Source organism: Myotis daubentonii, chromosome 16 (assembly GCF_963259705.1).
Source record: "Myotis daubentonii chromosome 16, mMyoDau2.1, whole genome shotgun sequence".
Classification (NCBI taxonomy): Eukaryota; Metazoa; Chordata; class Mammalia; order Chiroptera; family Vespertilionidae; genus Myotis; species Myotis daubentonii.
The window spans coordinates 41,314,212-41,340,507 of NC_081855.1; the positions used below are offsets into that span (position 1 = coordinate 41,314,212).

The 26,296-nt window shown below is 52.1% G+C and overlaps 1 protein-coding gene and 1 long non-coding RNA gene across 5 annotated transcripts in view; one reads left to right on the top strand and one right to left on the bottom strand.

Moving 5' to 3' along the window:
* FAM20A (FAM20A golgi associated secretory pathway pseudokinase) overlaps positions 1-21,140 on the bottom strand; it is a 33,446-nt gene extending 12,306 nt beyond the window's left edge. For all 4 annotated transcript variants that reach the window (XM_059670119.1, XM_059670116.1, XM_059670117.1 and 1 more), the window contains exon 1: positions 20,608-21,140. In XM_059670119.1, coding sequence (XP_059526102.1) covers positions 20,608-20,990 — 383 coding nt within the window. In that variant the 5' untranslated portion in view covers positions 20,991-21,140. The remainder of the gene's footprint in view (positions 1-20,607) is intronic.
* On the top strand, positions 20,214-24,405 carry LOC132218625 (uncharacterized). Its single transcript, XR_009449232.1, has 2 exons — positions 20,214-20,504; positions 21,776-24,405. It is a non-coding gene; the product is annotated as an uncharacterized LOC132218625 (long non-coding RNA).
* Positions 24,406-26,296: the final 1,891 nt, after the last annotated feature.

Sequence of the window (26,296 nt, forward strand, 5' to 3'; positions counted from 1 at the left end):
CTCATATCAAACATATTAAAATCCACCCCAAAATCAATTTTTTTGGCTAACATTTTTGCATGTTTCCTTTTATTATCGTGAATTCTGTGCCGAATAAAGTATCTAGTAACATGAAGGTGAGTCAACATTGAGTCGTGGTTTTGTAAACATTTGGTTCTATATTCATTCATTTTGATTTCGGAGTTTTCTTTTCATTTTTTGAGCCAACACCTCTTCTTTGCTCAGGTCTCGGAGCATTTTAAAAGCTGAGATTTCTCTCCCAAGAGAGCGAGGCGTCTGCAGCCTTCCAGCTCGGGGTGGGGGGCGGTGAGGGTAACTGATATACTTGTTTAAAGTGACACTTAAACTGCTTCAGACCAGGGCTTTATGAAAGGCCAGGGAAAGGGCAAGTGGCTGACTAGGTCAGCAGGCCTCCTGCCAGATTTAAAAACAACACTATATTAACATTTATTTTTATTTGAAAAAACAGTCGGGCCAGGCTCTAGTTCCCAAGGCTACTGGGAGGCCACGACTCTGGGACTGCTGAACTCTCTGGGGAGTCTGATGGGAAGACTGCGAAGTCCTGAGCTACGTCAGTCGCCCTGGACCAGAGCCGCAGAGAAAGGCAGGAGAAAGGGCAGCAGTCATCATGGGGAGACGGGGCGGAGGGCAGGAGCGTCCTCAAGTGGAACTGACAGCCGCGGGGTTCCAGCTACGACAGCAGCTGGGCTACCACATCCAAAACCAAATGCGGCAAATTGGGGGCCACTTCCAGATGGGGACAAGTTGCTCTGCAAGCATTCACGTTTACTGGTAGCTGGGCACCCGTGGCTCTCTGGTGTGCCCCCCTGCCCTTCCCAAAGCAACCGGGAGAGGGGGGAGGGAAAGGGGGCATCATAGCATCCTTCCCACTGCTGCGGTGTCTTCCACCTGCCCTGGTTTGGGGAGATGGTGTCCCCTCCCGCTCTACACGGCTCACACACGAGGGGGGGGGGTTGTGGAAGGATGGAGCCCGTCCATCTCATCTGTCCCCTGGGTTCCAATCAAGACCGAGGAATTCGTTCCCCGTGTCCACATTAGGGAATTTTTTCATAAGCAAAACCACTTCCTAGACCCACATGAGTTGACGTGATAGATGCCTTTCTCAATAATCATCGTCACTCAGTGCCTGTTTAAACCCTTGCTTCAGTTCCGGACTAGATGAGACTTCCTAGTTAGTATGTTCATTTCTGAGGTAACCCTACTGTTGTTCCTAGGATGTTTCTAAGTCTTCAGTCCATGTGACATGACAGCCGTCTCCACCTACAGAACTCCTACAAGGGCCATCTCAAACGCGCCACCTGCAGCGCGAACATCTTATCGACTCTCCCAAATAAAGCATAAACGGCACAAAAGCAAAGCACGAGGCCTATTTCGGGTGACAGCGATGACAGTGGCAAAGTCCCGCCCCTGCTGAAATAAGGCGAGCAGAATGCAGACATGACTAAGCACCGTGAAGTTCAGCAAGAGCTCACCAGGAGGGGGATGGTAGGAAAGGACACAGGCTTATTGTCACAAAGGCCTGGTCCTGCCTCTCACCAGCAACATGACCTTGAGGATCAGGCCGGGTGCCATTGCCATACACACAGCATCTCATGCGAGCCCACACCACCCTATGAGATACCTATTCTTAGTCCCAATTTGCAGATGAGAAGACTGAGGACAGGGCATGGCCTTCAAAAAGGTGGCCTCGGTTTACCTGCTATGGGAAATGGGGATGCTGACAGCTGCTCGCTGCGTCGTAGGAATTAAGTGTGGTAACATCCAACCACAGAGTAGGCCCCCATGCACGGTTGCTCTCTTTAATTATTATTTTGAGTGTTTATGAAGACCGGAGACCAGGTGGAGGACAGGTTTTACCCAGTTGTAGTGGGTAACCAGAAGCAGCCGCTCTGCAAGCCGGAGCAAACCCCCGGAACATCCCCTAAGCAAGGGTATGGCGTGTGTGTCATGCGGCTGCATTAGACACCGCCACTGTCATGCCTTGGCACGTCTGCGAAGTGCAGGATCACCCAGGCAACCTGGTTGCTGCTGTAGCTTGTCTGCGGTCTCTCCCTGTGCAAACTAAGCAGGAACCAAGTGATCGAGGCTTTAGAGCAGCGGTTCTCAACCTGTGGGTCACGACCCCTTTGGGGGTCGTGCGACCCTTTCACAAGGGTCGCCTAAGACCATCGGAAAACACAGGTATAATTACATATTGTTTTTGTGATTAGTCACTATGCTTTAATTATGTTCAATTCGCACAATGAAATTGGGGGTCACCACAACATGAGGAACTGTATTAAAGGGTCGCGGCATTAGGAAGGTTGAGAACCGCTGCTTTAGAGAGAAGCACTGTTTTCCATCCTTTGAATCAGGGGTCCTCAAACTACGGCCCGCGGGCCACATGCAAATACAAATATTGTATTTGTTCCCGTTTTGTTTTTTCACTTCAAAATAAGATATGTGCAGCGTGCATAGGAATTTGTTCATAGTTTTTTTTTAAACTCTAGTCCGGCCCTCCAACGGTCTGAGGGACAGTGAACTGGCCCCGTTTAAAAAGTTTGAGGACCCCTGCTTTGAATGTTCAGGCAGGTCTGGCCTTGGGACACAGGAGGGGGCGTCTCCCGGCACGCAGGCGGGGCGGGCGGGGGTGGGGGGGGAATGGAGCCTGGAGCTGGGCACCTCAGCTGCTCCTGCTAAGTGGGGGCCTGGATCCTCTTCCTGGGACGTGGGGAGCTGAGAGCACGTGGAGGGGGACAACCCATGCCCCAGTCCTTCTGGGGTCCACAAGTAAGCCTGGCAAGGGGGGGGGGCAGCTGCAACTCAGGGGCTCAGGGAGGATGGGCCCCCATGCTCCAGGTCACGGGAACTCATAAGGTGGGTCCGAAAGCACGCTCATAAAGAAAACGTAAAAAGCATCATGGAATTTCCCTGGGGCTGGGCTTTCGGATGCAATCTGTGCATCTGTCCGTTTCAATATTCTTTCCCTTGACGTTCGTCTCAGAAAGAATATTCCCCAGAGTTGTCCTTGGCATGAAGGTGATGAGTTTGGAAAAATCCTCCTTCGTAATGTTTTACTTCTCCTGTGACCAAGAAGGACCCAGGTTCAGTGGGGCCTGGCGCTTAGACAGTTTGGGGGACCATTTTTAAGAAAAAAGAGAACAAAACTATGAATACAAAATCAGGCAGGAGCGTGACTATTTATGCAGAATGAGAAAGGGTGTCAGCAAATCTCTGGTGCCCTGAAGACTCGGGGGCCCTTACCCCTGTGATTTCACACTTACACGCGCTGTGTCCTGATCGGGACTGCCCACCCCTCACCCCTCCCTCCGCCCTCCCAGCTAGCGTCCCTCCCCGCCCTACAGCTCTCTGCCCCACAGGGAAGGGACAGATCCGGGCTGAAGCTTTGTCCATTTCGTGGTCAATATGCCTGTGATTCGTGCAATTCACAACCCAGAAGTGTCTACTGGACGCCCAGTATGTCCCTTTAGGCCCATTAGTTTAGCTTTCTCTGATGGACCGACTTAGCCAGCGCCGACGTATGAGATCTCCTCAGATCAACAGCATGAGCTCGCTACAGAAATATGTGGGGCGACCAACTCTCCCCTTCAGCAGACGGGCTGGCTCACCACCAAAGCCCCGCGGCTCATCCAACAGCCCACAGGGTGCTGACGGTGTGCCCCCGCCCCGCCCCCCGTCCCCATCCCTCCCAGGGGCCCCAAGGGCATGTTGCCCACGTCATCCCGTCATCCCTTTCTGCCCATCTGCTTCCTCACCCACCTCGACCTCTGAGCCCTGGAGGCCGAGAAAGTCCAAGGGCAGCTGTGAGGCAGTGTGAAGCCGCCTGAGCTGCAGCGGCCTGGCGGCCCGGAGTGCATTCCCTAATTGCTCCTCATTTCCTCGTCTCCCTGCCCGAGACAGAAGTAAATGCGCCCTCTGGAGTCTGTCTGTCAGCCCCAAAGGAGCATCTGCCTCGTCAGCTCACGGACCAAAGCTCGGTTTTTAGGGGTAGGTGGTGGGTGGCAAGGCTGCTGTATCAGTAAATCGGAGTCACCCCTGGTGATGAGTCTGCAAATCCAGAGAGAGAGGAGGGTGGGAGGGACGGGTCCCTTGTCCTGAGTTCTGGCTCTGCCACTTACAGCTGTGTGACCCAGGGCAAGTTACCTAACCACTCTGCTCCACTCATCGAAAAGGTACGTATAATAAATGTGTCTGCCTTGTGGGCTTTGGGTGAGGATCAAGCGAATTTCATAGTTGTATCTCTGAGTTGTGGTCACTATGATTTCTGGGATTCCATTTATATATGGCCCTTCTTAGCCAGACCGGTTGGGCACAGGCATATTAACCATGAAACTGATAAAGCTATGCCTCCTGTGGGTGGGGAAGGAGGACTGTGAAGAATTATTTGCAACTACTGTTTAATTTCCTAGTTGCCCGAGTCTGCTTAGGAGGGTGACAGCAAGCGCGCTCCCCTGTATTGCCTGGGACAGGCCGTGGGAGGCTGAGTAATGGCCTGAGAGAGCCACATCCTAATCCTGGAACCCGTGACTGTTGCCTTATATGAGCAAAGGGATTGCAGAGGCGATTACGTTAGGGATCAGAGCTGGCGCCATGGTCCTGGGTGATCCGGGTGGGCCCTGAATGCAGTCACACCTGTCAGCCCCATTTCACAGATGGGCAGACTGACAGCGTTGGGAAACTGTCCTGAGCTGGCTCCAGGTCCCCTGCTGGCGAGTGGCAGCCACAAGAGCAGTGATTTGAATCTGGCCACTTGGCTTCTGAGGCCAAGCTCTTCATCACCTGGTCCATGTGCCACACGCTGGCTCCTCACCCTGCAGCTCCGAGCTGAGGCTCCACCCCCACCCCCACCCCCACCCCAGGTAGAGACCTGTAAGCCCATACATGCAACCAGGAGGCTCGATTCAGGTAGGGAGACATCTCCGTAGACATCTGAGTTTGGATGACCTATCACAGTGGTTGGCAAACTGGCCCCTTGAGTGTGGCTCTTCCACAAAATACCACGTGCGGGCACACACGTACCATGCGAATGAAACTTCGTGGCCCATGCCACAGGGCCAAAGAGCCGCATGTGGCTCGCGAGCCCCGGTTTGCCGACCACTGACCTAACAGAATGAGCCACATGCCTCCTGCGAGCTGGGAGGGACAGCCCAAGAGCCGGGACCCTGACCTCAGTGCAACACCTGCTTCTCTGTCTTCAAAACAACTTTCAGCCCTAGCCGGTTTGGCTCAGTGGGCAGAGCGTCGGCCTGCGGACCAAAGGGTTCCGGGTTCGATTCCAGTCAAGGGCACGTACCTTGATTGTAGGCTCCTTCCCAGCCTCGTGCCCTGAATTGATGTGTTTCACATTGATATCTCTATATATTTCCCTTTCTTTTCCACTCTCTCTAAAAATCAATGGAAAAATATCTTTGAGTGAGGAATCCTATCTAATAAAAGAGAAAAATGGTAATTGGCGTACGACGATACCCTTTTCATTGGCTAATCAGGGCTATATGCAAATTAACTGCCAACTAAGATTGGCAGTTAACTGCCAACAAGATGGCGGTTAATTTGCATATGTAGGCACAATGCAGGGAGGCGAAAGGGAAAGCAGGAAGAAGCCCCCTGCCACTGACAGTGATTGGAAACCCAGGGGGAGCTAAGAGCTGGGGGGCAGGGCAAAGGCGGCCCTGGGGCCGCCTTTGCCCTGCCCCCCAGCCATGATCGGAGAATCAGGCGCCTTTGCCGCCCTGCCCAGTGATAGCAGGAAGTAGGGGTGGAGCCAGCGATGGGAGCTGGGCACGGTCGAAGCTGGCAGTCCCAGGAGCTAGGGGTCCCTTGCCTGGGCCTAAAGCGGAGCCCACGATCGCGAGGCCGCTGCAGCTGCGGGTCCCCGCTGCCTGGGCCAGATGCCTCAGCCAGAGGCGTTAGGCCTGGGCAGGGGCGGAGCCTGCAACCTCGGGGAGCTGGGGGTCCCCTGCCCAGGCCTGACACCTCTGCCGGAGGCCTCAGGCCTGGTCAAGGGGCCGATCCGGTGATTGGTGATTGGAGGGTGATGAGGGTCAACTCCTCTGGCCGAGGCATCAGGCCTGGGTGGGGGGCGGAGCCGGGGATTGGGGGGATATGATGGTCCCCTTGCCCAGGCCTGAAGCCTGGGTCAGAGGCGTCAGGCTTGGGCGGGGGGTGGAGCAAGCGATCAGAGGGAGATGGGGGTCCCCTGCCCAGGCATGATTCCTGGGCCAGAGGCCTCAGGCCTGAGCGGGGGCCAGAGCCAGTGATCAGGGGGAGATGGGGGTCCCCTGTCCAAGCCTGACACCTCTGGTGGAGGCGTCAGGCCTGGGCAAGGGGCCGATCAGGCGATTGGAGGGTGATGGGGGTCAACGCCTGAGGGCTCCCAGTATGTGAGAGGGGGCAGGCTGGGCTGAGGGACACTCCCCCCCCCCCCCCCCCCACACACACACACACACCCAGTGCACGAATTTTGTGCACCGGGCCCCTAGTTAAAAAATAAAAGCCAAAACGACTTCCAGATCAATCTCTGAAGACAGGATAGAGTGGACACCCTGGAGAAAAAGGTAAAAACGATCCCTGCTCTAAGGGGTCCCCAGAGTCAAGGCAGGGAACTAGCAGAAAGCTTCAAGCTGGGCCAAGTTTCCAAGATTCTTTTCTATAGAACTAAGCACCAAAAAGGACTAACAAACATCACTGGCTGCACGCAAAAACAAACAAACAAAAAACAAACTGGAAAGAGCTATGAGCTGTAGACCCTCTTGGAGAGTCACAGTTACATAATGGCAGTAAAGGCTCTGAGAAGTCCTGCAGTCAGGCCTTCTGCTCAGAGAGCATCGGTAAACCCTTCCTTGACATAGCCCCAGTCGCCATGCCCTGGGTCCTGTGTCGCACACAATACATTTTTGGAAACAGTAGATATTAACACTGGACCGAGAAGCCCCTCGACCTAATGGTGATGTGATGATTCACGGAGCACGGGCCCCACAGCTGCAGACTATTTTTTCCCACAGGGCAGCCGCCTCCCTGGTGTCGGCCAGAGGCCCTCAACTCAGGGCAACTTCACGCCTCAAGGGTCACCACATTTAGAGACGTTTTTGCGTCACAGTCAGTGTTAAGAGGTGCTGCTAAGCACCCTCAATGCCCTGGAGAGCCCAGCACATCAGAAAATTATCTGGCCCCGAATGTAAGAAGAACTGAGGGTGAGAGACCTTGGGCTGGAGCCACAGAGTCAGGAGCAAATAAAGCACTTAATCCCCTGATGACTGACCCGAAAGTGGCTCTGATGGATTCTGGACGCCGTGCAATTTAATATTTTCCATAGATAGCATAAAAGCCTGCCGCGGGGCCCCTGAGCTCCTTCTACACCTTCTGTTCAGCAAGCACTGTAAATGCTGTTTCGTTGTTTAAAAAACAAATGTGAGTCACACTCATTTAGTGGTCAGACCAACCTAACAAGCATATTGATAAAATACAAACACACGTGTTACTTGCAAATGATGCGACACTGATCCACTTAAATGTCATCATTTTGGTTCGTTTCGTCCTCGAACTGTGCAGCCCTGAAATAAACAAATATGTTTCACACACACACACACACGCACACACACACACACACAGTTAGCAAGTGACACTGATGAGTGTGGGTCCTCTTTCTCTTGCACCATTTTCCTGAGTGCAGAGAACAGCAGTACTCAGCGTGGACCAAGAAAAAGGAGCTTAAAAAAAAAAATCCACACCCCAGGGCTGCTAATAGTCAAGGGTTTACCAGAATATATTTCTTTTTAAAAAGTGTTTCAACTTTGCCTCACTGCCTGTCACGCAGGCATGGGCGTCTGACGGAGATCTGAGTGTAGAGGGACTGTGTCGGGGGTTGCACCAGGGGGTTAGGCTGGGCCACATATTTTCATGGTTCGTAGGCCCACTTCCCGGCGGCCCACCCACGGATGAAATTCTTTCAAGGCCTTGGCCTGTGAGTTAGCGCTCCTTTGCATGGTATGATTTTCCCCTCTGATTCACGAACGGAGTGACTGCACATCTTGGCCCGCTTGCCTCCTCAGCATGAGCAGTCCCCATGGGGTAGGATAATGTGCTGAGATCTGAACGTGTCTTCTGTGCTTACAGAGCTCCACGCACCCCTGTTCTAAGAAGGTAGCAGGTGTCTCCCTGTCTGAGGGCATTTATAATCCCAGACCCAGCAAACGATTCGTTACACAGGTCACCCTGCTCCTTCTCTGGCTTTGGTTTATTTTTTTGTTCCTAGAAAGTCAAGGAGTATGCTAGACAAGGGGGTTAACAGACAGTAGGAAGTGCCCACAGCAGCACAAACTTTGGGGGAAGCACGTAGATGCTCCAAGACTAGGAGAGTTTGTTTGGGGTCGTGTGCTGGCCTGGAGGTGAGCCAGGGTGGCAGGAAATGGCTGTGTGCTGTGCCTGGGAAGGTGCCCTTCAGCAACTAATCCCAATCCTGAGCCTGAGGTTGGCATAGAAACAACAGTGCCACCCACCTGCATGAGACCAGGTGCTGGAACGTGGCGAGAGGGCCCTCCTCAAAGGTCTTGCTGCCTAAGACCCTAAGGATGCCCCCCACCCCCCAACACTCGTGGGTATGGAGAGAGGAGTCACAGCGATAACTGAGATTGAGTTGCCAACCCACCTCACAGAAAAGGGGCCTAAGTTCCTTTTGGTTTAATTTTAGGGGACTAAAATCAATGTTATATTTCTTTCACGCGTGTGGAATGAAGTAAGGTCCTGCTAGTCACCACTGAATCCTGAAATCTCAGCGGCTTAACACAACCAAGCCTTTCCTCTCTCATTCACGCCACTCGCCTAGTGAAGATCGGTAGGGATTCCACTGAGTGACTCAGGGACCCAGCTTGATGGACACACCAAGATCCCAGCGCGTGGCCTTCATAGCCGTCAGGGCAAGAAAAGGGAGATACTGGTTAACTACTGGCTTAATATAGGATGCGTCTTTTTTTATTTATTGATTGATTTCAGAGAGGCAGGGAGAGGGAGAGAAACGTCAATAGGAGAGAATCACTGATTGGCTGCCTCCAGCCCACCTCCTACTGGGAATCGAGCCCACAACCTGGGCATGTGCCCTGACCGGGAATCGACCTGGTGACCTCTTGGTTCCTGGGTCGATGCTCAACCACTGAGTCACACCAGCCGGGCTAGGATGTCTTTTTATTTAATGCTTTCAATAACTTGCATTTTTGTAGAGCTCATTACAAATATATGTTGGGGATTCTTTCCACGTATTATCTTACTGGGGTCCCCTTAGGGCCTGTGACTAGATCCTCGGGCCCACAAGGGCAGAAAGTAGGGTACACAGGGTGGAGGTGACGACACAGTCAGTGAGGAGGAGGAACTAACAGCCAGAGTTTCTGACCTGGATCTTCTCTGCTTTTCCACAGAGGCTGCCGAGAAAGCGATGCTTCGTCAAGATTTACTTAGACTGTTGATGGAACCTCCCTGAAGACCAGGGTGGGGGTGTGGTGGGAGCATGAAACCCACAGATCCGGCTGCTCTTGAGAAAGCAATGACTGTACCAAGATGTTAGTGAGATTTTGCCAAATGGGCTGATTTCCCGACACAAACTCATTTCCCTTCTGGTTGAAATACAATCGCGTCCTCCTCTCAGAACTGCTTTCATGCTGTGTTGCAACAGACCACGTGTGCTCACGCTGGGCTAACTGAGTCCCACCCCCATCCCGACCTCACGGTCACTGCTCTGGCTCAGCGGTTGAGTAAGACCTGTCCAGAGAGTGACACATGGATCCGGATTCGGGCTATTACAGGAGGAATGCAAAGAGAGACAAACAGCCCATTTTCACCTTTTGACCTCAAAACTTGTCTTCAGAAGAAGGGGAGCTTGATATCTACTCATACACAGATTAAAAAGAGAATAAATGAAGAGCTAATCACTTGGTCCTACGAGGGGGTTGAGGCTGTCTTGTTTGGGATTCAGGGAGGCTAAGGAGGCTTGACGAGGGCGGGGGGGAGGGGGTGCTTCTTGAAGCTGGAAGGACCACACTGGGAGGAGAGAGACAGTTTCAGAAACGGTTTTGCCTCTGTATCCGTCAGCTCAGGCTGCCTAACAAAATACCCCAGACTGAGTGCCTTCAACAACAGAAGCTTGTTTCTCTCAGCCCTGGAGGCTGAACGTCCAAGATCAAGGTGTTGGCAGGTCGGAAGCCCCTCTCCTTGGCTTGCAGATGGCCACCTCCTCACTCTGTCCTCACAAGCATACACACCCCTGGTGCCTCTGCCTGTTCTTATAAAGACACCAGTCATGTTGGATTAGGGCCCCATCCTTACGACCTCGTTTAACCTTAATCACCTCTCTAGAGGCCCTATCTCCAAATCCGGTCACCATCCGAGGTGTCCTGTGAATTAGAATGTCAATGTATGAATTCTGTGAGAACACAGTTCGGTCCACACCAGCTTCATTAGGGTTCTACTAGATTTCTTTCTCACTGACACATGAGAAAAGCTCTTATCACTAACAGCTGCCTGCCCGTTGCCCAACAACTCATCAGCATAAGCGACTTCCCTGAGCCTTTGCTTGGTAGAATAGTACGAAGCTGCGTAGACCACCTCCTCTTCGATGGCCACGATACCTGATAATCTCCCCAGGTGGCCTTTGATCGATTTTGGCCAATAATGTGGCAGAAGTGACATTTAGCAGGTTCTGGCCAGGACCTCCAGGGGCCATGCACACTTCCACTCTCTCTTGGTAACCTGCCGAGGCCAGGTGAGCACGCCTGAATAGCCAACTGGGGGATGAGAGGCCATGTGGAGCTGAGGTCATCACCTCAGTCAAGGTCTTAAATCCACACACTGGGACCCAGATCAGCAGAGCTCAGGCAGCAGCTGATCATGGGTGCCTGACTGAGTCCATCAAAGACCAGAAGAACCACTCAGCTGAGCCCAGCCCAAATGGCTGAGCTGCAGAATCAGGAGCTAAGTAAATGGTTCTTGCTTTAAGTCACTAAGCTTTGAAGTGATTTGTTAAATAGAAACTGTAACAAATTTTAGTACTCTGGGCCTAAAAGATGTTCTCTTGTGCTCAAGGGGCCAGAAACATTGATAAAGCCATGGGGGTGGGGAGCAGGTGGTAGAGAGTAAATACCATGCTCTCATTGGTGGTAACAGCTGGGAGGGGGGACCAATGGGAGAAGGAGGCTTGAGTTTTAGGCACATCAATTTTAAAGCACGGAAGATAAGAAGTTTACTCTCTTTCCATATTCCAAATCGGTGTGCTTGGGTTTTTTTTTTTTTTCCTAGAAGTGAAACCTTCTTTACAAAAAAAATCTTACACCCAATCCCCAATGTATAAAACAGGTAAAAAATGAAATTAATTGCTATAAACCTCATTGAGGTGGTTAAATATGTAAAATTATTTTTAAAAGCTAAGCCGTAAGAACAAGAGGGATAATAGGATTATGAACTCAAACATTCAAAACCAGGGGGCAGGGAAGACAGGAATAGTCTTATTTCGGTACTCCATCAATTTCTGCACAGTGTCTTGGCAGCAGAGTCTAAAAGATCCTGATAAGCACACATAAGTAGCTGGGACTGGAAACGGTTTTCAGCAGCTCACCTTGCAATCTCAAGATGCTACTCAATTAAACAGAGACGCACGGCGGGGAGCTGGGGGAGCCATCTGTCCACATAAGTTCCACATGGACGGCTCAATGTGCATAACACAACCCAGTGCGGGTTTCCTCCTCAAAACTGCCTTAAGATACACTTTTTCCTGATGAAAATCGCCACCCGCACAACCCAGAACCCTGTAAATCCACAAAGCACACTTGGAAAATGTCCCATGGCCTCCCCCCGACAGCCTTTGAAGAAGAAATTCTGATTGAAGATGGGCAACGCGTGAAAAACAGAGCTTCGGAGGGCCTCAGGGACCACAGACTCACCCTCTTAATTTCAAAAGAAGAAACACAGTCCTAAACAACGGAAGCGCTTTCCTCCGGATTCAAATAAGGTATATTGGCTCCAAGTGGAATCTCTTTTCAGGAGAAAGAGACATGAGCCTATGAATGAGCTGGGTTTACGGCACTTTCTTCTTTAGGCTCCCACGAAGAGAGTAAGATGGACTTAAGAGAAAGCCCAAATAAATAAAGACTTATCTTCTTGGGAGGATGTTAATGGTTGGTGTAAAAAAAATCTGCACGTTAGGAACTTGTTACGAATGAAGTTGTTTTTTAAAAAGTCTTATTAAACCTCCAGAACAGTAGCTATAGGAGTCAGACACTGTGGGAGGCATGAGTTGAGACCCTTTCCAGCATCACTCTGGTCACAGCAGTTCTGGGAACCCAGCCAGGTTCTGGGAGACCTGCTGTTCCCCACACTGAGCCAAGTGGACTAAATAGAGAACCGAATGGTGAGTTTCCGCCTCCCCAGTGTCAGTGATTGATTGGTTGAGGGGTTGGCATCCGCCTCAAAGCTGGACCAATCATAGCCCTCTACGTGTTCCCAGTCCTGGCCAATCAACGTCTTTGTAAAGGGTCTTTCATTTTGGAAATCGGAGAAGCCCTTTTACTCAGTCGCTGTGGCCCCAGGGCTGTTGGGATTTGAAACTGCAGGAGGGGATTAAGACAGGCAGATGGGCTAAGGAGAAGGAGAGTGGCAACAGCTGCCCTTGCTGAGTTTTGGTTTCTTCAGTCTCCACATTCCCTTTTCCTGCTTGTGTTAGTTTGAGTTGGGTTTCTATCACTTGAAACCAAAGTATCCTATAATCAATGCAGGCAACACTCTGCAAAAATAATGAACTATGTTTAGGAACATAAACACACGCACAGAATGCAAATTTTGCATAAAATTAAAGGGAAACATAGGCCTCATCACTTGGACTAAGGGGCCTCCAATGACCCTATTAAAAAAACAACCCGGCCGAAACCGGTTTGGCTCAGTGGATAGAGCGTCGGCCTGCGGACTGAAAGGTACCAGGTTCGATTCCGGTCAAGGGCATGTACCTGGGTTGCGGGCATATCCCCAGTAGGAGATGTGCAGGAGGCAGCTGATCGATGTTTCTCTCTCATCGATGTTTCTAACTCTCTATCTCTCTCCCTTCCTCTCTGTAAAAAAATCAATAAAATATATTTTTAAAAAAAAACAACAACAAAAAACAACAACCTTATAGCCTGGCCAGTGTGGCTCCATGGTTGAGCATGGACCCATGCACCAGGAGGTCGCTGGTTTGATTCCTGGTCAGGGCATATGCCCAGAGTTGCTGACTGGGTCCCTGGCAGGAGGCAGCCAATAGATGTTGCTGTTTCCCTCACATCAATGTTTCTCTCTCTCTCTCTCTCTCTCTCTCTCTCTCTCTCTCTCTCTCTCCCTCCCTCTCCCTTCTTCTCTCTGAAATCAATAAAAAAAACATATTAGAACAAAACAAAAAGAAACCCTACAGTGAAACAATGGGGCTTGATTTGCTTATGAAGTTGTGCTTGATCAATCTGACTTTCTCTCGGATCCCTGAACGCTCAGAGGAGCACAGAATGTATGAACCAGCAGCTGCTGGTTGTGCATAATTCTTCCCTTAGAGTGAAAAACGCATGAGCTGAGCTGGGTGTGAGACAAATACACCTTCCCACCAGGATTTGTAACCATTGCGCCGTGGAAGAAAGTGAGTCAGAGATACAAAAATCCCACTGGCATGGCACTGAGACCCCGCGGCGCACTCGGATTGGCCAGGAGACACGGCCCCGTGGACTCCGCTTTGGTTACCGTCATCAACAGCCTTGACTCACGCCCTACGGGGCTTGGCCCAGGCTCGGGCAGCTGAAGGCTCGCTTCCTAGGGGAGAGTTGCGCTTGGCTTCCCAGGATGAGCAGCTCTGGTTTTAGGCCAGCAGAGCTCTTTTCTAAACCCATCAACCTTGCCCAAGTTTTCTCCAATCCCGCCCCTCCCCGGGCCGCCTCGTCCGGGTGCCCCTGGGCCAACACGCCTGAGGCTTCCCTTCCACTCTCCATACTCTGCTGAATTTTATTACAGGTTCTTGGTTTCTTAGGAACCGTAGTCCTCTACTATTTTCTATTTCCTGTGGCTTCCCAAATTTATGTGGTTTATTGCTAGCGAATCCAATAAAAGAGGCCCTTTGCTGCTGCTTAACTCTGCCTCTTGCTCGCGCCAAATGATGTTGGCTGCCTCCAGCGCTTGGCCTCCGAGGTCAGCTCGAGGGATTGGAAGTCCTGGATGCCAGCATCTGCAAGGCGCTCCCACTCAGTTCTGTCCTGACTTCACATTTCCACACAGGACACCCTGCCAAGCGACAGGCCGCAGAAAGAACGAAGCCTTTTTTTTTTTTTTCCCCCTTTCCGTACTATGGTTTTCATTAGGCTTCTAAGTGTGTGCCTGCCTGTAATGACAGGCACACAGATGCTCTTCTGCCTGGTGACTTCTGCTTCGCTCTCCCGGTGGCGTGCCGCCAGCTGCCAGCCTCCAGCTTAATGGATCATCGCAGGAGAAGCACAGGTCAGCACCTGCCCACGGCAGGACATGGATCTCCCTGGCTCCACAGTCGGGGTCTCTGTGTTTCCCACTTTTCTTTAACGCAAGACGTCTTGGCCTTGGCTGCTTTCTCCGAAAACAGGGGAAGCTCAGGAAATTCCCTCTTGCTGGCAAATGACACCTTCTCAACTTTCCTTTGGGGTGTTTATGATTTGTTTGTTTGTTTTTTTTGGTTACTCCTCACCCGAAGATATTTTTCCCATTGATTTTTAGAGAGAGTACAAGGGAGGGGGAGAGATAGAAACATTGATGTGAGAGAGACACGTCCACTGGTTGCCTCCTGCATGTGCCCCGACTGGAGCCGGTGATCGAGGCTGTAACTGAGGTACGTGCCCTTGACTGGAATCGAACCTGAGACCCTTCCGTCTGAGGGCCAACACCCTAAACACTGAACAACCCGGCCTGGGCAGAAAGACTCTTTTTGACTGTCTCTTTCCCAGTTTGGGGCAATTTTTTAAAATTGATTTTATTTAGACAACTGCAATTGATTTTATTTAGACTACAGCCAGATCTGGAGAGAACCCCAGATCCAGACTTTAGACTGTCTCGGGAAGGTGGTTTTGCCTTAGACGTTTTTAGGGAGGAGTAGACAAGTGATAGGTGAGGTGATCTTATGGTTGGGATGGCTTTTGTCATGGGAGATAACAGACCATTGGCCAACAGCCCCCCAAAATCCTGATGTCGTCTGTCCCCAATTATCTGTTCCACAGATATTTACCCTGGCTCTCCCCTGTGGGAAACCACGAAACAGATGTGTCAGTGTGACCACAGGCAAGCTGGGAGCTTTTCCTGCCGGGAGCAAGTGGCTATTTATTGTCACCTGAGGCTCCAGACGGCCGCCATGAAGCCAGACAGTGCACGGTCATAAAAAGCAATATGGTATTATACGGAGAGGATGCATCCTGCCGGGGAGGGGCGAGGCTGGGTGGAGGTAGTCAGAACAGCCTTTCCCCAAGAGGAAAAGTGAGGACCTATGGACATCAAAGGATGCCTGGTGGTGGAGCCGCTGGTTGGAAGATGGATCCTGGGGCCAGACCCTCGGGTCCAAAGCCTGCCTGTGGTTTGCTTACTGCCTGACTTCAGAAGGCAAGTTATATAACCTCCTGGTCCCTGGTTTCCTCTATAAAAGGAAGTAAACAGCAGTGCTGTTTGTTTTCGATCGCTGTGAAACAAATTACCACAAACCTAGTGGCTCAAAACAGCACCCACATAGGAGCTTGCAGCGTTGGAGGTCAGAAGTCCACTCGTGTGGCTCTGCAGGGCTGACTGGCTGAAGCAAAGTTGTCAGCTAGGCTGAGTTCTCCTCAGGAGGCTGGGGGAAGGGAGGGATCTGTTCCCAAGCTCATTCCTGTTGTTGGCCGAATTCAGTTCCTTGTGGTTGTAGGACTGAAGTCCCTGCTTCCTTGCTGGCTGTCAGCTGGGGGCCAATCTTAGCTCCTAAAGATCCCTTACCTCCCTTGCCATGTGGCCCCCTCCAACTTCAAGTCAGCAAATCCTTATCCTGCTTTGTATCTTCGACTTCCTCAACTTCAACCAGCTGGAGAAAACTCTCTGCTTTTAAAGGGCTCATGCGACGAGGTCAGTCTCCCTATCCCAAGATCAGCTCCCCTGTGGGAGAACCTGGATGGGCATTCGATTGAAAACTCAGGAGAAGGTGTGTGTACGTCAGGGCCTCAGGGCCGAGAATCCAGGGGACCACCTTGGAATTCTGTCTGCCACAGCCACCTACTTCTAGGGAAGTTGTGAGGCCTAAGTTAGCCAGTGTAGGTAAAGTACTTAGCACACACCCAGCATGTTTCGAGTAGAGATTTGCAAGCACAGAAATAGCCAGCTGAGTTCCCGGGATTGGTGAGAACTCGGCTGGGGTGAGAGGAGAGGGTAAGGGGTTGGGGCAATGGGACAGCTGAAGAACACCCTCCAGTTCTCCGCGGAGGGCTTCATGTCGATATATTTGGAAACAGGAAGTGCCTCTCCTCCTTGGATGGACAGCGCTGAGACCCTCCCTGGCTTTGCTGCGCTAATCATGGCGGTGAGCCGGGCTGCAGGATGCAGAAGGGGCGTCTGGACTGCCTCTCTCGGAAACCACCTGCTCGGAGATTTTGACTTTCGGAAGAGTGAAGACGTTTCCTCCGGCTGTAGGTCCAGGGATCCAGAAACCACTCACATCACAGCTTTCCCCAAACCAGCCGAGCGAAGACCTAATTGAGGGAAGTGGGAAACAGAAGTCGGATCCCCACTCGCCCTGCTAACCGCACACAGGACGTGGCCGAGGCCCAGCTCAAGTTGAAGAGGCCGTTTCCTTTCTTGGCCTGGCATCCCAGGCGGAGAATCAGACGATGGTCCCAGGCCCTGCTGACCCCGGGGGAAGGCCACTGGCCACCACCCATGAGAAAGAACCGGACTTTTACCCGCTCTGTGGGTGGAGCTGCCTGCTCCCAGTAAATCTACGTTCCCTGTGGTCTGGGGCCAGCGTGAGGTAAGCAGGAAAGAGATTAAAAAAAAAAAAAAAATGTGGCGGCCAGAATCAAAAGCTTGCGTTTTTCATTCCTCAGATGCCAGGGTGGGAAGCAGCTTTCCTTTGAAAACTGCCTGGATTAGACAATTCTCCTTTCCAGCTGGTGCTCTGCCCTCTCTCTTGGCTCTTTCTCCCCCTCCCTCCTAGATCCGCCTCAGCTTCTGGATCTTCTCAAAGCTCGCCCCACCCCACCCCCCAACCCCCGGAAAACTTGGGTCAATGTACTCCCCTTGAACAACTGTCATTTTTGAAAAGCTGCCCAGTCTCCCTGCTGTGATTTTCAAAGAGAGACTCAGGGTTGCTCTCTCTCAGTGACAGCGCGGAGACAGGAGGAAAGGGACCGCCAGGAGCTTCCGACGGTGGGAAGAACACAGGCGTCTGCACACCCTCCTGACCTCCTGAGAGGTGCGGGATCTATCGTTGCAGGAGCCTGTACCTTTCCTGATGCCCAAGGAAGATGTCAAAAAAGAAAAGCAGAGAGAAGAAAACTCATGTTTGTGTCGCAGCTGCTGGAGTTTTCACACCAGTGAGGCATGACCCGGTTTGACCTTGCCTGTCAAGACCAGAGGAATCCAGAGGAGCCAACCAAAGACACGTGGGCGAGAGGCCAGGCCACGCAGCCCGTGTTCTGACATGTCAGAGGACAGATGTCTTCCGGTCGGGCAGCTCGTGGGCAGGGGAGAAATCGGAAGCGCAGCCTCTAGGAGGCCAGGATAGTAACAACCTGAACAGCAGTTACCTGCGCTCCAGGTAGGCCCTGCCTCCCATCACCACTTAGAAAGCGAAAGGCTTCGTCTGGCTGGTGGGTCCGTGGCCCGAAACTGTGAGAACTGCCTTTCCCTTGCTCCCTGTGCTGCTCTCTCCTCTTCACTACGCAAGACAGGTGTCATCATGCCTGATGGAGGCTGGCTCGCTCGCTCTCCGTGATCAGTGGCAGAAACACTCCCCCTGATTACATTTTAACCTGGACGGTGCCGCGTCTAGTTACATTTTGAGGAGGAAAGAGAGGAAGGGAGGGGAGAACAGCGGGTCCCGGAGGTTTGCAGAAAGCCTGCCGGACAGCACGTGCATAGCCCACCCCACACAGCATGTCCTTTACACTTCAACGCCACTCATCACTGACACCCAAATGAGCAAATATTGATTGAGCGCCTACGACATCCAAATCAATGTCTAAGCTCCATCTTCCACGCTGTGAAATCCAAAAGGAGTGTCCTGGGGGAAAAGAAGGGCCAGTCCTATCTCCCGTTGGTCATGAGCTCAAGTTATAGAAAGATAACTTCCGGCTTCATACCACTGCTTATTAGCGTGATGGTTTAAAGAAAAAATCGCTCACTCAGACTAATGGCTTCTCCCGCAAGCGGAGGAGAATGATGACTTGGCTTCTTTCACTACCCGCGCCTCTCCTGGGTTGGCAGATGGTTTGCTGATGCAACCCTTTTGGGTAGCAGTTCGTGCAGGTAATTATTGGCAGGGCAGCCTTCGCCCAAGTCTGTCATCCGGGTGTTCAAATAGTGGCTGGGTTGTGGCTCCAAATAAGGAGGGTTTTAAACAATGAGCGAGGCCATTCACTGTTTCTTCCTTTGCTATCCATTCTCGTTATTTGCACTGTGATCTGGAGCCTCCCCCTGCCCTCCTAGTGGTCAGAGCACTCTCTCCCTTAAGGTAATGAGTGACTCTCTCACCTTTGAGCTCTGAGCGTGATTCTAATGAACTCCGCGGAATCTTCCACGTTCCACCTGCAACCCTGATACACACAACAAGGCATGTGCTTACTAACATCCCCCCACTGGCGTTGACAATACGGTTTGGGAGCAGGTACTGTGTTCTCTGGCTTGGAGGTCCAGGGAAGCTGGACCCCCCTGCAGCTGACCAGCCTGCTACGGCCCACAAATCTCACTTGTGACCTCCAGCAGTCAAAGGAAGTGATGACTAAATATCACAACTGTCACGTTCAACCAATCACACAAAACGGCTCCATTTCTGTTAATACAGCAAGGCCACCAGCCCTCCCCCCCCCCCTTTATATTCAGCTAAATGACCAAGATCATTTCTGATCAGGAAATGCACTTCTGTGAAGTCGGCGGCGTAGAAACCAAGCTCAGTGTCGACTGTCGACTGTCGGACAGATTGGTGAGAAAGACTTTCGCTTTTCTGCCAAAACATTCAGGACCAAAGTAACATGGGGAAGTTTCAGGCCACAGCGCTGTGACTAAATGAATGCTGATCTACATTTACAAAAGCAAGTGACTGCCCGCAGTTCCTCATTCTTAACCGGGCAGCAGACATGTAGATAATTTCCTAAGGGCCACCTTTCCTAGTTCACTGAGCCAGACTCCATGTTATTGGCGCAATAAAAGTAATGTCCAAAGTGACTGTCTGAGAAGCAATCACAAATTGCTTTTTTTTTTTTTTTTTTTGCACACAATTAGGGATGGAATTGAGAACCACTTTCTTTCTAATAGAAAATCAGCAGCCACAGAGTTGTAATTGAAATTCACCACGGTGATTTCGGCCAATAACTCTCTTTTTAATTTCTGGAGGGTTCCCTCCCCCGGGCAGTCTCAGCACTCCAGAATAATGAGCAAACATTAAGGGGGCTGGCATTGCGATTTATGGTCTCCCCATGCTCCCCACACACCCCCCACACTCCGGAGGGAATGCTTACCCCACGACATCTCATCCTGCAATCTCTTGCATTAAGAAAATTGATGGGTGTGGTTCGAAAGTGAACCGTGGATGTGAGTGATATTCAGACAAGTCTGTACTTCAAAACGGACAGCTTCCGCCATGAGCCGGGGATCTCAGCACTGACCACTTCATCTTCTCCAAAACCGCCCCTCCCCGCGCTTTTACAAAAACATCCTAGTTTTACCCTAAATATGTTTGGGACCTTATTCCTTTATCTTTTGCTTCGGGTTTAAAAAACACTCCCAGGTCGATTTTTATTTCCTCTGTGAAAGCATCAAGCCTCAGATCCAAGTCAACCCAAATCCCCAGGACACGAACGCTGCCAGCCTTCGGGGTGTGACACTCAACAGAAAGGGACAAACCAGCTTTTAAATAAAACGGAGCGGCGACCTTATCGGGGAACTGCGGGTTTACCCCCTGCCCCGCTGACCTCCGGCGGGGCGGCGGCGCGGGGAGGGGAAGAGCTGGTTTTCAGGGAGCAGCCTGGCTGTCTGGGTGGCGGCCAGGTCCGCCCGAGCGCAGAGCGCTGAATTCCAACCAGCCCCGGGAGCGCTCTGCTGGGAAACCTCATTCTGGAAAACCGGAGTCCAACGGCGACTTTCCACCAGAAGCCAAGGGCGGAAATGACCCCGGGGACCGAGGTTGGGCTAAGGAGTGAGCCAGCGGAGCTCACGGGGGAGGGGCTGGGGACATTTCTTGGCTGTGCTGCTGCCTAGAAACTTTTTCTTGCCCTGCGACCAACTTGAGGCTGAACTCTGAGGTCTGCAACAGCTGGTGGGGTCTGGGTGGGGAACACATTTGGGGCCCGGGGCCAGGGCGCGTGGAGGCCGGGCCGGGTTGGGGTGGGTGGGGGGGGTCCTCACCTGTTCCAGCGGGCCACCTTCCTCCGGTAATAGCGCAGCGCCTCCTGGCCGGCCAGGAGCAAGTCTTCCGGCCCGAGGACCGGCGGCTCCTCCGGGACGTTGTACAGCGGGTGGGCGAAGAGGGCCTGCAGCTTGGAGCCGGGGCCACTGCGGCCGCCGCGGTCCCGCTCTGGCCCCGGCCGGGCTCGGGAGAAGTTGTGCGCGGCCGTGCGGGGGTCCGAGGCGGAGGCGGGGGCGCGGCGCGCGCAGGGGCAGCTCCGCGGGCGCTCGCGGGGCCGCAGCTGGCGCTGCACCTGGGGCCACAGGTGAAAGTAGAGGTCGGCGGAGAGCAGCGCGCCCAGCAGCAGCAGGGTCAGCAGGCGGTCCCGGCGCAGCCCGGGCATGGCCCCGCCGGGCGCGCGGGCGGCTCCGGGGACCGGAGGGGCGCTGGGCGCAGAGGGCCGGTCGGGGTCGATAGGGCCGGCGAGCTCGCCGCGCGGGGTAACTCCGCTGGTGAGGGGCGTCGCCCTTGAACTTGAGAGCTGGGCGCGGGGACTGCGGGGTCTCGCGGTGTCGGCGGGCGTTCCTTCTCTGCGCGGAGTGGAAACCAGGGGATGGTGCCTCCCGGGTCACTGTGTCTCGCCCCTTCTCTCCCCGCACCCGCCCGCCCAGGAGCGCGCGGCAGGTGAAGGGCCGCGGGCGCCGGCGTGGCTGTCCCCGCGGACGGGCGGACGGCGGGGCGCGGGCGGCGCGCTCGCCTCTAGGAGGAGCCAGGCGACCGCGGAGCCGGGGGCGTCTCTCCAGAGGATGCTGTCGCCGGCGGCGGCTGCGACTGCTCCCGCGGCTCCTTCTGCCGGCGGCGGGGACGCCCGTGCGCCCGGCTCCAACGGGCGAGCTGGTCTGCGCGCCCGACTCCTAGAGGCGGAGGGAGCGCCGGCCTCCCCCGCCTGGCCCGGCGCCGGCACCTCCGCCCGCTCTGCGCTGGCACCTGCCCCTGGCGCAGCTCGCAGCGACTCCGATCCCTCCGCCGGCTCTGCCCTTCCACCTGGTCACCCCACCCTCTCCTCGCGCCCATCCCCCTCGCCCCAGGCCTTCCACTCTCCCAGCCCAGGGTCTGCCCGGCCTTTGGGGGACTCAAGCGGTGCGTGTGTAAAACCTTTTCTTTTCTTTCTTTTTTTATTTTTTAAAGAAAAACGACAGCTCCCTGGAAGCCTTTCTCCTGTAAGAATGGCCAGATGTGTGTGTGTCGTCGTTTCTCTCTCTGTTTCTTCCCACAGAGCGCACGCTGCATCCAGGACAACTATGCGTCGCGTGCGCGGCACCAAATAGGCGCCCAGGAAACCCCCGCTTCGTGAACGAGAAAGTTGGGCTTTTAAAAAGAAGGCACCAAGTTGAACCTAGAACCTTGGTGATTTCCTGTTTGGGTGGAGTTTGATTCCAACGGGGCCTGAGCTTTACAAAGAGGAATTTTTCTGGCGCTCCGGGAGGGAGCGGCCCCCACTCTGAACTTTTGCCCTGAGCCGGGTGTGAAAGGAGTCCACGCAAGTGAATCCCTGGAGGACACAGGGTCAGCGCTCTCCCGAGATCCTGCGAGGGAACTAATACTCCCCACCCCACGTTCCCTTTGACAAAGAGGGAGGCGGAGAGGGAAGCAGGCCTGAACTCCTGGCTCCTCCGCATAATGACCTGATGGGAGAAGGAAGCCTGTTTCACTGAAGAGGCGCCCCACCCTCTTGAATGTTCGGGAAAATACATCTCTGCCTTGCGCTGCTTGTGCAGGCAGCAAAGCTTCCCATGCACGTTGATCCTCGGCTTTACCTCCTTCCATTGCTGGAGTCAAGACCCCCCAGACACACTTGGTGGGTTCGGATCGGGGTTCTTCCCACCTGTGTGTGGTTTCGTGGGTGATCCTTGCAGCCTTTGCCAGCCGCTCATCTGTAAATGAAGACAGCCATTGGGCCTTCTCCATGGCGCCATTGTATGGCTTTAAGTGAAGTCAAGTATAGAACCTGCTTAGAACAGCCAGCCCCATAACAGAGTGCAATGTGTTTGCTAGAAATATACTTTCTTCTTGGTTCCAGGAGCACCCTGGGGTGGGTTCCAGACTGTTCACGAGTGAGACAAAAATAGCCAAGTGTGGGAAAGGAAGATACCAGAAAAGGGCCTTTTTCGGGATGATAGGATTGCCGGCTGGGTATGGGGAGGGGCGTTTTTTAGGGTTTCTTGACCCACCTCCTTCTTTTTATCTGGAATTAAACCTTAACTGATCTCCAGTTCCAGAGAAACGTTTCAGCTTCTACGTCATGGTCAGTGGATGAAGGAGTCAGACACTGAACCGTGGTACCTGCACAGTAAGGGTAGAGAGCTGGTTTGCATTTTCCCGGCCCGCAAAGGACAGGGGCATGAAGGCGTCACAAGTCTTGTGCCTTCCATTCCCCCCCACCCCTGGGGTCGTGCTCCCTGAGTGGACTCTTGTCTGGCCTCAATTCAGGGAGCAATATGCCTAACTCGATGGGAGATTAACTAAGCACATTTTCCCTGCCCTATGAAGGTCAAGGGCAAAACTATGTGGAAGTCAGATATCAAGTGTGAATGGGGTTGAAGCGGGAGAGTGGCAATGCTGCAGGCAGGATTGGCCAATCAGATGCCCCGCTCCTCAGGTTTGTCTACCTCTCCTTTTCCCTCCCAGAATCGAGCCTCTCCCTTCTGCTCCTGCTCCGGCTCCGAATCTCCACATCTCGGCTCCTGGCTTCCCCACCAGCCTCTTGTACATCCCCTCAATTCACACCAGCTTATTCCCAGCTGCTGTCAACGAGGCTCCATCCTTTGGTTTCAAGCCTCTCGTTGCAAACCCATCGCCCCTTTCCATTTCTCCTCCCCTCGAATGTCCCCGGGGCCTCATGGTTTCTTTCTTAGACTCTTGCAAACAGGCTCCTGCCCTGTCTCTGTTACCAATATGGCCCATTTCAGGACCCACCCTGTGTTTTGACGTCATCAGAACCCTCGCCCGAGTGATCGCTGTAGCATTCGGATACAACCCTGCTGCCCTCATGGCTGAAGAGCCTCCCTAACTTCACCTTGCCTCTGGATTAGCTCGCTCCTGATGTGACTTTTCATGGTCTGGCTTCCGTCTCCTTTGCCAGCCTCATCTTCCACCTCCTTTATATGACACCCCCTCCCCCCAGTGTTCACCCAATGATGCTCTCTCATCATTAATGTTTCTATCTCTCTCTCCCTTTCCCTTCCTCTCTGAAATCAATAAAAAAGAAAGGAAAATGATCTGAAGGATACATTACAAACTGTTAAAATTTGACTATGTTTTTTGCTCCAAGTCACTAATCATCGGACAAATGCAAATCAAAACGACCACGTTTTATATGACTGGGGGGTCATATAAAGCAGAGGTGGGAGGTGAGGCTGGAAAAGTTGAGCGTAAATGCATGGAGGTTGGTTATATTATTCTCCATACTGTTCTGTATACTTAACAATGTTTCATTTAAAATGTCATATGTGTAATTGTTGCATTATTGTACCTAATTTGATCATTTTTCAAAAATATTTCCGTTTAAGGTATGTTTGCAGGTCAGAAAATTGTAATTGTGAAATGCTCTGAAATGTAAAAAAAAAAAAAAAACAACAACAACAAAAAAAACAAGCTATAAGTAAAATCGACTAAATCCAAAAAAACAGAAACAAAAGTTGATTTACCTGTGGCCTCATATCCTGGCTTTTGCTATCTTCTTAAAGAGATGGTTGAACCAACGTGTTGAGCTTTGATATTAAGAATAAACAGGTTAATAAAGATCAGCAGTCAAGAAAGTTGCATCAATTTTTTTAAAAAGAGTACAGGATAGAGGGCAAAAAATGTGTGTAAGAATAACCTTGACTTAAATGAGCTGTGTTTATATTTTGAATCGGAAGAAATCCATACACTCATGTAGCTGATTTCAGATCATGTAATTCTTCTAAGCAGCACCCTGTACATTATGTGAGTTTTTATACCAGACTAACAACAGATGTGTTTTCCCTGCCTCAGTTTTCACTCCCTTGACAGCACATCTATTTTCAGAAGGAGGGAAGTTGGGATTTGGGGGGTCTTTAGAAAGCCGTGTCTTAAAGTATTTAAACTGTTGTCTAGCAACTCATAATCCAGTATGTGAGTCCACAACTCGTGGGTGAGACAAACATTAAACAAATGTTACACAAATCAATATCTTGGACGGGCTCAAAGGTCAGTGTCAGAACATCAATACGGTGAAAATAAATAGAAATGACTCCAGAAAGCTTTGAAAATTAGAATTGGTCTTGGCTCAATAACCTTGGAGGGGGTGGGGAAGTGAGAACTCCACTAGTGAGGTATGTGATGCCCCTCTACTTTTCTAAGCACCCTTCAGACAGACCTCCCTCTTCGCAAAGCCCATGCTTTATGGTCTCACCTTCTCCCTTTCTTCCCTCCATGTGCCTAAGCGACCTTTACAGCGAAATGACCAGAACAGCCAGTCACTATGACGCGCACCGACCAACAGGGGCAGATGCTCAATGCAGGAGCTGCCCCCTGGTGGTCAGTGAGCTCCCACAGGGGGAGCACCACTCAGCCAGAAGCCGGGCTCACGGCTGGCAAGCACAGCGGCGGCCGTGGCAGGAGCCTCTCCCGCCTCCATAGCAGCGTTAAGAAGCAGCGAGCCGAGCATTAAGGATTATCGAGCAGGTGGGCAGTAAGGAGCCAGGGCTCCTGGACTGTGAGAGTGATATCCCGGACTGTGAGCAGGCCTAAGCTGGCAGTCGGATATCCCCCAAGGGGTCCTGGACTGCGAGAGGGTGCAGGCCGAGGGACCCCCTACCCCCCAGTGCATGAATTTCATGCACCAGGCCTCTAATATATATATATATATATATATATATATATAAAAATAATTGATTTCAGAGAGGAAGGGAGAGGGAGATAGAAACTCAATGATGAGAGAGAATCACTGATTGGCTGCCTCCTGCATGCCCCCTACTGGAGATCGAGTGCACGACCTGGGCATGTGCCCTTGGCTGGTCTCAAACCCGGGACCCTTCAGTCCACAGGCTGACGCTCTATCCACTGAGCCACACCGGCCAGGGCCTCCCTCATTTCCTTCTGATTGCTCAGCTCTGCTGAAGAAGGCAACTCTGGGGCGCAGGGCGTGTGGCCAGAGGGCCCGGCTGCCCTTCCACGGTGCGTGTGCATTTAGTTCTATGAACATTACACAAATATTTCGTCTTTGTATAACACTTGGACACTGTGCAACATTTGAGAGTAAAAAGTGGGACCCCCCCCTCCCCTGCTCCCTCTCTCAGTTCCTTCCCCAGAAGTAGCCACTGTTGGCTGGTTACAACTCCTTTCAATATATCATCTAATTGAACGGTTTTCCCTCTACCTTATTAGTAATTAAAGGAATGCAAATGGAAACAATGGAAAGGGATAACTTCTTTCATATTTTCATCGCTACAAATGAATGAAAATATTCAGAACTGGCTAGGGCTTGGGAAGGAATTTGAAATGGGAGCCATGGCTCTGAAAGGTAATTTGGAAACGTAAACACATTTAGAGTTGATGTCAGTCAGGGTCAGTCAGGAGATTGAATAGGTGCCAGTTATTTGAATAAGAAAAATGTAATCAAAATAATTGTTGAGGGAAAGTAACAGCTCTAAAAGATCCAGAAGTTAGCACGTGCAAAACGAAGCT